The sequence below is a fragment of the Thalassophryne amazonica genome, chromosome 6 (assembly GCF_902500255.1).
Source record: "Thalassophryne amazonica chromosome 6, fThaAma1.1, whole genome shotgun sequence".
Lineage (NCBI taxonomy): Eukaryota > Metazoa > Chordata > Actinopteri > Batrachoidiformes > Batrachoididae > Thalassophryne > Thalassophryne amazonica.
In genome coordinates this window covers 127,785,376-127,798,352 of record NC_047108.1, presented here as the reverse complement: position 1 = coordinate 127,798,352, position 12,977 = coordinate 127,785,376, and the positions used below count along the sequence as shown (strand labels likewise).

General features: G+C 45.5%; 1 protein-coding gene across 3 annotated transcripts in view; it reads right to left on the bottom strand.

The window, feature by feature from the left end:
* zbtb48 (zinc finger and BTB domain containing 48) overlaps positions 1-12,977 on the bottom strand; it is a 29,976-nt gene that overhangs the window by 14,031 nt on the left and 2,968 nt on the right. For all 3 annotated transcript variants that reach the window (XM_034173422.1, XM_034173421.1, XM_034173424.1), the window contains exons 3-6: positions 9,936-10,249; positions 4,933-5,038; positions 4,754-4,846; positions 4,583-4,669 (exon numbers count right to left, since the gene is read on the bottom strand). In XM_034173422.1, the coding sequence (XP_034029313.1) occupies positions 4,583-4,669; positions 4,754-4,846; positions 4,933-5,038; positions 9,936-10,249 (600 nt within the window). The remainder of the gene's footprint in view (positions 1-4,582; positions 4,670-4,753; positions 4,847-4,932; positions 5,039-9,935; positions 10,250-12,977) is intronic.

The following is a 12,977-nucleotide window of genomic DNA, read 5'->3' as shown; positions in this document are numbered from 1 at the left end:
CGTTGCCCTTCACGGTTTTCACTGACCATCGGAACCTGGAGTACATCCGGACCGCCAAGCGGCTGAACCCCAGGCAAGCCCGCTGGTCTCTGTTCTTCGGGCGCTTTGATTTCCGGATCACATATCGCCCCGGGACCAAGAACCAAAAATCAGATGCATTGTCCCGGGTGCACGAAGAAGAAGCCAAAGCGGGGCTGTCGAACCCCACCGAGACCATCATCCCAGAGTCCACTGTCGTGGCCACCCTTACCTGGGACGTGGAGAAGACCGTCCGGGAGGCCCTGACCAGGAGCCCGGACCCGGGGACTGGCCCCAAGGACAGACTGTACGTCCCACCAGAGGCAAGAGCTGCCGTATTGGACTTCTGTCACGGGTCCAAGCTCTCCTGTCATCCCGGAGTGCGTAGGACCGTGGCAGTAGTCCAGCAGCGCTTCTGGTGGGCGTCCCTGGAAACCGACGTCCGGGACTACATCCAGGCCTGTACCATCTGCGCCAGGGGCAAGGCAGACCATCGGAGGACGACGGGCCTCCTCCAACCCCTGCCAGTGCCTCATCGCCCCTGGTCTCACATCGGCCTGGATTTCATCACGGGCCTCCCGCCGTCCCAGGGCAACACCGTAATCCTCACGATAGTGGACCGGTTCTCCAAGGCGGCCCACTTCGTGGCCCTCCCAAAGCTCCCGACGGCCCAGGAGACAGCAGACCTCCTGGTCCATCACGTCTTGCGGCTGCATGGGATACCATCGGACATTGTCTCAGATCGTGGTCCCCAGTTCTCTTCACAGGTGTGGAGGAGTTTCTGCAAGGAGCTGGGGGCCACCGTGAGTCTCTCGTCCGGGTACCACCCCCAGACCAACGGCCAGGCAGAGCGGGCCAACCAGGAGTTGGAGCAGGCCCTTCGGTGTGTCACCTCTGCACATCCGGTGGCCTGGAGTCACCATCTGGCCTGGATCGAGTATGCCCACAACAGCCAAGTTTCGTCTGCTACCGGCCTCTCCCCTTTTTGAGGTGTGTTTGGGGTACCAGCCCCCATTGTTCCCGCTGGTGGAGGGAGAGGTCGGTGTGCCCTCGGTCCAGGCCCACCTCAGGAGATGTCGCCGGGTGTGGCGGACCGCCCGCTCTGCCCTGTTAAAGGCCCGGACGAGGGCCAAGTCCCATGCAGACCGCCGACGGTCCCCGGCCCCCACGTACCAGCCCGGGCAGGAAGTGTGGCTGTCAACAAAGGACATCCCCCTCTGTGTGGACTCACCCAAGTTAAAGGACAGATACATCGGACCATTCCCTATCCTCAAGATCATCAACCCGGCCGCAGTGAAGCTCCGTCTCCCGGCTTCGCTGTGGATCCACCCTGTCTTCCACGTGTCCCGTATCAAACCGCACCACACCTCGCCCCTTTGTACACCTGGACCCACGCCGCCTCCTGCCCGGCTCATCGACGGGGAGCCTGCTTGGACGGTCTTAAGGGCCGGGGGTTCCAATATCTGGTGGACTGGGAGGGGTATGGACCTGAAGAACGCTCCTGGGTGAAGAGGAGCTTCATCCTGGACCCGGCCCTCCTGGCCGATTTCTACAGAAGACACCCGGACAAGCCCGGTCGGGCGCCAGGAGGCGCCCGTTGAGGGGGGGGTCCTGTTGTGTGGGCCGCTGAAGAGGAGGTACTGCTGGCCCACTACCACCAGAGGGCGCCCTGCTTGGAGTGCGGGCTCCAAGCACGAGAGGGCGCCAGACCCAGAGGAAGTGACAGCTGTCACTCATCACACCAGCTGTCACTCATCTACACCAGTACTTAAGCCGGACTGCAACTCCACCTCCCCGCCGAGAAATCGACTACCGAGAGGTATTTTCTCTGCTATCTGACACTTTGTGTGTACTAAACCAGATCTCTCTTGCAGCCTTATTCTTGTGGACGTTGCCTAATCCGGGACTTCGGCGTGTGGCGTGACGACGACGACTGCGCCACACTCTCTGAACAGATAAGTGGTTAGACAAGAGCTGCACGAGTGTGTGATTCGGAGGTGGAGGTTCTCCTCCTGACTGTGTACAGACTGTGGACCACTGAGTGTAAGGACTTACACTCATTCATCTTGTCTCTGCTTTTTGCCAGCAGTACCAGGGTCGACAGCCGAAGACAGAGGTCACCTGGGGACTCGGGACTTGGCGGCTCCGGTGTTCTTCAGACCGTTGGTGGTGGAGGCCGTGTGGGACGCGGCCTCTCTCTCGTCGGGGTCTTCTATCTTCGAGCCTGCCCACACGTCACCTGGTGTTAATTGACTTTACAAATTCTGTGTGTTACGTTGTGTGTTGTCACAACATTAAATTGTTACCTTTTGGCTTACTCATTGTCCGTTCATTTGCGCCCCCTGTTGTGGGTCCGTGCTACGACACCTTCCCAACAAAACTGGTCCGACGCCACATCATGTCCTGTCTTCCACCTACATTCGATCCATATCAGTTTGCATACAGAGCTAACAGATCGACGGAGGACGCCATCTGCACAGGACTCCATGCCACCATCTTCCATCTGGAACAGCCAGGATGCTCTTTGTTGACTTTAGCTCTGCCTTTAACATCATACTCCTGGACAGACTGATAATTAAACTCATGGACATCAGGCTCCCTAACACCATCTGCTGCTGGATCAAGGACTTCCTCTCTGACCGTGTGCAGAGTCAGAGTCGGTAACCATCTCAGGCTCAACATCGGCTCTCCACAGGGTTGTGTATTGAGTCCCCTGCTTTACACTCTGTACACCTACGACTGCATCAGCACCCACCCAGACAACGTCATCGTTAAATCTGCGGATGACACCACCTTAGTGGGACTCATCTCGGGAGGAGATGAGACGGCGTACAGGGCGGGGGTTCAGAGGCTGGTTGGGTGGTGTGCAGAGAACAACTTGGTCCTCAACACCTCCAAGACAAAGGAGGTGATTGTGGACTTCAGGAGGAGAAAGACTGATCTGCAGCCCATCTGCATAAATGGAGAGTATGTGGAGAGGGTGCCCAGTTTCAAGTTCCTGGGTGTGCAGGTAGATGCAGACCTCCAATGGAGATCTAACACCTCGGCAGTTGTGAAGAAGGCTCAACAGCGGCTCCACTTCCTGAGGATCCTCAAGAGGGTCAACTTGAAGGAGGAGCTGCTGACCGTCTTTTACCGCTGCTCCACTGAGAGTGTGCTGACGTACTGCATCTCTGTGTGGTTCTCCAGCTGCACCATGGCACACAGGAAAGCACTACAGAGGGTCATTAACGCCGCGCAGAAGATTATTGGCCATCCCCTCCCCTCCCTACAAGATTTATACAGCACCCACTGTCTCAGGAGAGCATGCAGCATTCTGGGAGATAACACACAACCAGGGCACAGGATCTTTCAGCTGCTGCCCTCAGGCAGACGGTTTGGGATGCTGAGGGCAAGGACAAACAGACTGAGGGACAGTTTCTATAACAGGGCCATCACCCTGTTAAACAGAAATATCTGACATTGACATTATGTCACTCAGTTACGAGCCAGGTGCAATTACAACCACACATGCAATACATTTTTTTAGAGTGCATTATTATAATTTTTATAGTATTAATATACAGTTTTGTTTTTTTTTTAAATGTATGTATGTTGCACTGAGGAGAGGGCCGTGCCCCGATTACGTTGTGCTGGTGTACACTGTATAACTGTGCAATGACAATAAAGACTTAAACTTAAAACTACAAACGCCATCTGGTAGCAGTACCACCATAAGACGCAGACCTGGATAAGTGAAAAATCAGTACGTTTTGTCAAATTTAAACATTTATTTGTCATTCATGGCATGCAGTTTGATTTGAAAAGCACCAAGAAGTAAATGTGAATACAAGTGGGTGTGTATGTGTGTGTGTGTGTGTGTGTGTGGGTGGGGGTGGGGGTGGGGTCAATGAATTCACCATGCAATTGATACCAATCACAAACAATTCTGTTAACACTTATTAGCATGATAATTCATACTGGTACAACTTCCTTACTCAACTAAGCCCATTAAAATTATACACCAATCACCCATAACATTGTGACACCCTTCTTCATGTTGTCTAGGTCCCCCCTTTATCCACCAAAACAGCCATGATTCATTGAAGCACTGGAAGTGATTCTATAATTTAAATATGGTTTAGCCGTCATGATAAACATTTGCAAAGTGACATATGTCAGCAGAATTTCCCCTCTTATTCGCACAACAGACACCAAAAACAGCTTGTCTTAAATTTATGCAACATACTGTGTCACAAAATCACGCCCTGTATGGACGAGAGGTGGACAGTCCACCTATTACATCACTTCTGCTCCCCCTCCTTCAGAAAGAGGGCGTGGTTCACAGCAGCTCATTGTGATTTAAAGCAACAGGCACAGAAATACACGGTTTCTTATAGAGACCCAAACATGGGGAATTTTTGTCTCCAAACTCGATCGTGTCTGTTTATGAAACCCGTTGATCTTTGCTTGCTGAAAATGTGTATGACTCATTTAAAATATATAAAACTACTTTTTACTATTAAGTATGTTGCTTTTGATAATACAATACAATATAATTGATATAATTACAAATATAACATACTGCATGTGGTTTGGGAAAGCCGTGGACCTTGATCATGTGAGCCATCAGGTCTCTCTTGTGCATAAACTGCCCAGGACAGAAAGAACACTGGAAAACAAAAACATGCAATACCAGAAAAGCATTAATTAGGGGAAAAAATCTATTTTGATTTATACTGAATGCAGACTGTACCTTGTTGGGCAAATCTCCTGTGTGAGAAATTATATGCAAACGTAGCTCTTGCCTTTTATTAAATGTTGAGGAGCATGTTTGGCAAGAGTATTTCTGTAATTAGACACATTTTAGGATCAGTACTGTTATAATTTAGGATTTGGATAACTTCCAAAATGTGTGTTTGTTTTCTTCCTCACCTGCACTCTTGCACAATTTTTGGACTCATGTTCCAAAAGATTCTCCTTCCTGAAGTATTTCTTTCCACATTTGAGACACACAAAGGGCTTCTCACCTGTATGTCGCCTGCAAACAAGGCAATAGTTTATATTTGACAATATCACATACTGAAAAGTAAAAGTACTATCTTCTTCTTCTTCCAGCTGCTCCCATTAGTGGGCACCCCTGCAGATCAAACAGCTCCATCTCACCCTGTCCTATGCATCTTCTTCTGTCACACCAGCCACTTACGTGTCCTCCCTCACATCCATAAGCCTCCTTCTCATTCACACACATGTATTCCACCTTGCTCCTCCTGACTCATTCCCCTTCTCTCTAGAGCACATCTCCCCCTGTCCAGGTGAGTGTCAACCTGCTCCCTACTCTCACAACAAGAGCAAACAGAGATTTCTGATGTCTCCCAATCCGGATCAGGATCACCTCCAAAACTCAGTAGAATCTTCCATGCCCTGATATCTATCTGTGGTGCAAATTTGGTGAGAATCCATGAAGTAGTTTTGAAGTAATCCTTCAAAGCCTATATAAAGGGATATCTTGATCCAGAATCTGGATTGGGTCACCTCCAAAATTCAGTGGGATCATCCACGCCCTAATATCTATCTTTTGTGCAAATTTAGTGAGAACCTGGGAAGTACAGTGAGGAAAATAAGTATTTGAACACCCTGCGGTTTTGCAGGTTCTCCCACTTAGAAATCATGGAGGGGTCTGAAATTTTCATCGTAGGTGCAAGTCCACTGTGAGAGACATAATCTAAAAACAAAAAGAATCTGGAAATCACAATGTATGATTTTTTAATAATTTATTTGTATGTTACTGCTGCAAATAAGTATTTGACCTCCTACCAACCAGCAAGAATTCTGTCTCACACAGACCTGTTAATGTTTCTTTAAGAAGCCCTCTTATTCTGCACTCTTTACCTGTATTAACTGCACCTGTTTGAACTTGTTACCTGTATAAAAGACACCTGTTCACACACTCAATCAATCACACGCCAACCTGTCCACCATAGCCAAGACCAAAGAGCTGTATAAGGACACCAGGGACAAAACTGTAGACCTGCACAAGGCTGGGATGGACTACAGGACAACAGGCAAGCAGCTTGGTAGAAGACAACAACTGTTATGATTATTTATTAGAAAGTGGAAGAAACACAAGGTGACTGTCAATCTCCCTCGGTCTGGGATTCCATGCAAGATCTCACGTTGTGGAGTAAGGATGATTCTGAGAAAGCTCTGAACTACACAGGAGGACCTGGTCAGTGACCTGAAGAGAGCTGGGACCACAGTCACAAAGATTACATTAGTAACACATGATGCTGTCATGGTTTAAAATCCTGCAGGGCAGCAAGGTCCCCCTGCTCAAGCCAGCACATGTCCAGGCCCGTTTGAAGTTCACCAGTGACCATCTGGATGATCCAGAGGAGGCATGGGAGAAGGTCATGTGGTCAGATGAGACCAGAATAGAGCTTTTTGGAATCAACTCCACTTACCATGTTTAGAGGATGAGAACAACCCCAAGAAAACCATCCCAACCGTGAAGCATGAGGGTGGAAACATCATACTCTGGGGGTGCTCTTCTGCAAAGGGGACAGGACGACTGCACCATATTGAAGGGAGGATGGATGGGGTCATGTATTGCGAGATTTTGGCAAACAACCTCCTTCCCTCAGTAAGAGCACTGAAGATGGGTCATGGCTGGGTCTTCCAGCATGACAATGACCCCAAACACACAGCCAGGGCAACTAAGGAGGGGCTCTGTAAGAAGCATTTCAAGGTCCTGGAGTGGCCTGGCCAGTCTGCAGACCTGAACTCAATAGAAAGTCTTTGGAGGGAGCTGAAACGCCAAACCTGAAAGATCTAGAGAAGATCTGTATGGAGGAGTGGACCAAAATCCCTGCTGCAGTGTGTGAAAACTTGGTGAAAAACTACAGGAAATGTTTGACCTCTGTAATTGCAAACAAAGGCTACTGTACCAAATATTAACACTGATTTTCACAGGTGTTCAAATACTTATTTGCAGCAGTAACATACAAATAAATTATTTTAAAAAAATCATACATTGTGATTTCTAGAATTTGTTTTTTAGATTATGTCTCTCACAGTGGACATGCACCTAAGATGAAAATTTCAGACCCCTCCATGATTTCTAAGTGGAAGAACTTGCAAAATCGCAGGGTGTTCAAATATTTATTTTCCTCACTGTACATTTGGCATAGTCCTTCAAAGCCTATATAAAGGGAAATCTTGATCTAGAATCCGAATATAGATCCAGTGTCGCCGACTGAATGGTCCCCCTTAAAAATCAGTCCCCCCTGCCTTCACTGCGCGTCATTAGCCGCGGTTCACTGATTATCACCTCGTTTCTGCTTCAAACTGCCTCCAGACATCATCTGTCTCAGCGACAGATATGTGAAGCTTTTGTGCAACAATCATTTCCACATAAATTCAGCATTATTTCATCATAAAAGACGAAGGAAGCGATCAGAGCGCCGCAGCTACGCGAGCTGATACATCACTGCTCGTTGGTCATTTCAAAGCGTCACCAAGTATCGCCTCGTTTCTGCTTAAAACGGCCTCATTTCTGCTTAAAACTGACTTTACAATGATTTAAGAGGTTTTACCTTCATCATGTGATGGTTAATAATCCCATAATTCATTTGACCGCTGTGGGTGAAGAGACTCTATTTAGATGAGTAGATGAGCTCCGAAATGATGCATGCACAGTGGAGGCAGGGCGGACCAAGCTTTAGGGGCAGACTGTTCTGTCTGCAACACCGGATTACCTCAAAAATTCAGTGGAGCCTTCCTTGCACTAATATCTGTCTGTGGTGCAAATTTGGTGAGAATCTGTGAAGTAGTTTTGATGTAATCCTTCAAAGCCAATATAAAGTGAAATCTTGATCCAGAATCCAGATACACATACGGATCACCTCCAAAATTTAATGGATTCTTTCATGGCCTAATACAACCCCTGGCAAAAATGATGGAATCACCGGCCTCGGAGGATGTTCATTCTGTTGTTTAATTTCGTAGAAAAAAAGCAGATCACAGACATGACACAAAACTAAAGTCCTTTCAAATGGCAGCTTTCTGGCTTTAAGAAACACTTATAAGAAATCAGGAAAAATAATTGTGGCAGTCAGTAACGGTTACTTTTTTAGACCAAGCAGAGGGAAAAAAATATGGAATCACTCAATTCTGAGGAATAAATTATGGAATCATGAAAAACAAAAGAACGCTCCAACACATCACTAGTATTTTGTTGCACCACCTCTGGCTTTTCTAACAGCTTGCAGTCTCTGAGGCATGGACTTAATGAGTGACAAACAGTACTCTTCATCAATCTGGCTCCAACTTTCTCTGATTGCTGTTGCCAGATCAGCTTTGCAGGTTGGAGCCTTGTCATGGACCATTTTCTTCAACTTCCACCAAAGATTTTCAATTGGATTAAGATCCAGACTATTTGCAGGCCATGACATTGACCCTATGTGTCTTTTTGCAAGGAATGTTTTCACAGTTTTTGCTCTATGGGAAGATGCATTATCATCTTGAAAAATGATTTCATCATCCCCAAACATCCTTTCAATTGATTGGATAAGAAAAGTGTCCAAAATATCAACGTAAACTTGTGCATTTATTGATGATGTAATGACAGCCATCTCCCCAGTGCCTTTACCTGACATGCAGCCCCATATCATCAATGACTGTGGAAATTTACATGTTCTCTTCAGGCAGTCATCTTTATAAATCTCATTGGAACGGCACCAAACAAAAGTTCCAGCATCATCACCTTGCCCAATGCAGATTTGAGATTCATCACTGAATATGACTTTCATCCAGTCATCCACAGTCCACGATTGCTTTTCCTTAGCCCATTGTAACCTTGTTTTTTTCTGTTTAGGTGTTAATGATGGCTTTCGTTTAGCTTTTCTGTATGTAAATCCCATTTCCTTTAGGCGGTTTCTTACAGTTCGGTCACAGACATTGACTCCAGTTTCCTCCCATTCGTTCCTCATTTGTTTTGTTGTGTATTTTCGATTTTTGAGACATATTGCTTTAAGTTTTCTGTCTTGATGCTTTGATGTCTTCCTTGGTCTACCAGTATGTTTGCCTTTAACAACCTTCCCATGTTGTTTGTATTTGGTCCAGAGTTTAGACACAGCTGACTGTGAACAACCAACATCTTTTGCAACATTGCATGATGATTTACCCTCTTTTAAGAGTTTGATAATCCTCTCCTTTGTTTCAATTGACATCTCTCGTGTTGGAGCCATGATTCATGTCAGTCCACTTGGTGCAACAGCTCTCCAAGGTGTGATCACTCCTTTTTAGATGCAGACTAATGAGCATATCTGATTTGATGCAGGTGTTAGTTTTGGGGATGAAAATTTACAGGGTGATTCCATAATTTATTCCTCAGAATTGAGTGAGTCCATATTTTTTTTCCCTCTGCTTGGTCTAAAAAAGTAACCGTTACTGACTGCCACAATTCTTTTTCTCCTGATTTCTTATAGTGTTTCTTAAAGCCAGAAAATTGCCATTTGAAATGACTTTAGTTTTGTATCATGTCTGTGATCTGCTTTTTTTCTACAAAATTAAACAACTGAATGAACATCCTCCGAGGCCGGAGATTCCTTAATTTTTGCCAGGGGTTGTATGTATCTGTGTTGAAAATTGCATCAAAGTCTGTGCAGTAGTTTAGACATAGTCCTGCTAACAGACAGATAGACAGACAAATAAATAAATGCAGATGATTTTATTACGTCCTTGGCGGATGTAATGACATCTGCAGATGTAATTTGACTTTCAATTTGAATGCATCTAGCATTCCTACTGCACATGTCACCACTGTCCCACTGTCCTTGTACATATCCTGCACCACCCTCACATACTTCTCTACCACTGCAGACTTCCTCATACAGTACCAAATGAAAAATGCTCTGAAGCATGTAATACTGGAGTACCTGTTGTGCACTTTCAGATAGTATTTACTCCTGAAAGATTTGTCACAAATTGGACACTGAACAGATCCCTTCTTAGGATTTTGTTCCACATTCTCCACATTGTCTTGTTTTTCCACTTTATTCTGGGTGTTTTTCCTCCATGCTGTTGATGCGGATGGGGCATCAGAACTGGTTTGGGCGACAGGTTCGTACTCTTCAGATGAGTCATTACCGAGGCCCTCAAAATCCCAGGCGTCACCAGCATCACCATTTTCTTCTTCCTCATTAACCTGGTTCACACTGTTGTCGCTCAAATCAATTTGAAGCTCAATTATCTGAAAACAGCACAAGTGCCAAAACAATCAACAATCATCTTTAAAATAACAACAAAGAAAAATTCTGTACATTTGCATTTATATGCAGAAAGTCTTCTCAATCACTGAACCACTGTTTTTTACTGTTGGAATGTTTTTGTTGTTTTGTTTTTTTAAGGACTGTGATACATGACTTCTTGAAATTTAATATAAGGCCTCAGTCAGCAAACATCATATTCAAAGTCCTATGAATCCTTTGAACAATTTGTGTGGGACTATTATGTGGGGAGGATTTTCTTTCACCAAACATCAAATCTAGGCTTGCATTTCATTTGAACCTTCTGGCAAATTGTAGCTGAACTTTCATGTCTTTTTTTTTTTTTAAGAAAATCCTCCTCTGTCCCACTTCATCATCACGCTGTATAACTGGTGATGCAAAATGCAAAACTTGCATGATGCACAATTTCTTCAATCATAGCCAGAGAAATCTATAACTTCTTCTGGGTTGTCAGAGTGTCTTGGTGGCTTTCCTCACTCTTCTCCTTCTTGCACAGTCACTCAGTTTTTCAGAACTGTCTACTCCACACAGATTTACCATAGAGTGTCATACTGTTTGTATTTCTTCCTAACTGATGTAAATAACATTCAAGACATATTCAGTGACTTGTAAACGTTCATGTATCCATCCCGACTTGTCTGAAGAAAAGTGGCAATAAAACTGATTATTGACAGGTATTATACCAAAGGGGCCCATTACTTATGCAACCCATTGTCTTTTATTAATTTACGAGGGCTGTCAATAAAGTAACGGTCCTTTTTATTTTTTCAAAAACTATATGGATTTCATTCATATGTTTTTACGTCAGACATGCTTGAACCCTCGTGCGCATGCGTGAGGTTTTCCACGCCTGTAGGTGACGTCATTCGCCTGTGAGCACTCCTTGTGGGAGGAGTCGTCCAGCCCCTCGTCGGAATTCCTTTGTCTGAGAAGTTGCTGAGAGACTGGCGCGTTGTTTGATCAAAATTTTTTCTAAACCTGTGAGACACATCGAAGTGGACACGGTTCGAAAAATTAAGCTGGTTTTCAGTGAAAATTTTAACGGCTGATGAGAGATTTTGAGGTGATTCTGTCGCTTTAAGGACTTCCCACGGTGCGAGACGTCGCGCAGCGCTCTCAGGCGCCGTCGTCAGCCTGTTTCAAGCTGAAAACCTCCACATTTCAGGCTCTATTGATCCAGGACGTCGTGAGAGAACAGATAAGTTTCAGAAGAAGTTGGTTTCAGCATTTTATCCGGATATTCCACTGTTAAAGGAGATTTTTTTAATGAAAGACGTGCGGACGGGTCCGCGCGTCGGGACGCAGCCGCCGCGACGCTCCGCCACAGGAAAAACACCTCTGTTGGAAGCCTTAAGGACAAGTTGGAACATGTCCTGCTGTTAAACAATTTCTCATATACTCACTCCACTGAAAGCCATCAAAAGCCGCCTGGATTTTACAAATGGTTATCAACACGGAGGTGTTTTTCCTGTGCCGCCGCACCACGTCGGCTGCATCCCGACGCGCGGACCCGTCCGCACGTCTTTCATTAAAAAAATCTCCTTTAACAGTGGAATATCCGGATAAAATGCTGAAACCGACTTCTTCTGAAACTTCTCTGTTCTCTCACGACGTCCTGGATCAATAGAGCCTGAAATGTGGAGGTTTTCAGCTTGAACAGGCTGACGACGGCGGCTGAGAGCGCTGAGCGACGTCTCGCACCGTGAAAAGTCCTTAAAGCGACAGAATCACCTCAAAATCTCTCATCAGCCGTTAAAATTTTCACTGAAAACCAGCTTAATTTTTCGAACCGTGTCCACTTCGATGTGTCTCACAGGTTTAGAAAAAATTTTGATCAAACAAAGCGCCAGTCTCTCAGCAACTTCTCAGACAAAGGAATTCCGACGAGGGGCTGGACGACTCCTCCCACAAGGAGTGCTCACAGGCGAATGACGTCACCTACAGGCGTGGAAAAACTCACGCATGCGCACGAGGGTTCAAGCATGTCTGACGTAAAAACATATGAATGAAATCCATATAGTTTTTGAAAAAAATAAAAAGGACCGTTGCTTTATTGACAGACCTCGTATATCAAGTTGTAGAGATTTGTTTTCAGCTTGAGTTTAAGGAACATAATTTTCCACTTTTTATATTGAGAAACCTGATTTACTTTTTGTATTTAAAACAGCATAAATAAATTAAAATGCGTGAAATGCCAAGGGGCTGAATACTTTTGCAAGCCACTGTATATAACATGCACTTCTAATTTTGCCAAAACCTTGTGACTCCAATGTGATCTTCGGTCTCAGACCCCAGGTTAGGCACCACGGCTCTATGCATTTGTAAAGTATGTGCCCTTGGAAAGGCTAGCTAATATGTGCACGCCTAAATAGAACAACACTTCAGTGTTTGGTTTTAGGGAAAAGACCAGGTTTAGTCAGGGTATACTGCCATAGGGGGCTTCCGTCATCCAACTAATCCTGGATCTTATCCCCAGATGCTGTAGCATGAAATGGATGAGCGTGTACGACTTCCACTAGACAAGACGCCAGCCCATCACAAATTAATTCCTCAGCCAAGGCTGATACCCAGTTCTATGCACATCTTGACGAAGGACATAGACAAGTAGCCTGAATGACAGACCTGAAATCAAACCATGGTCTACATACTGGTAGTCCAACTTCTACTCCACAGAGTATTCTGTTTTGCCCT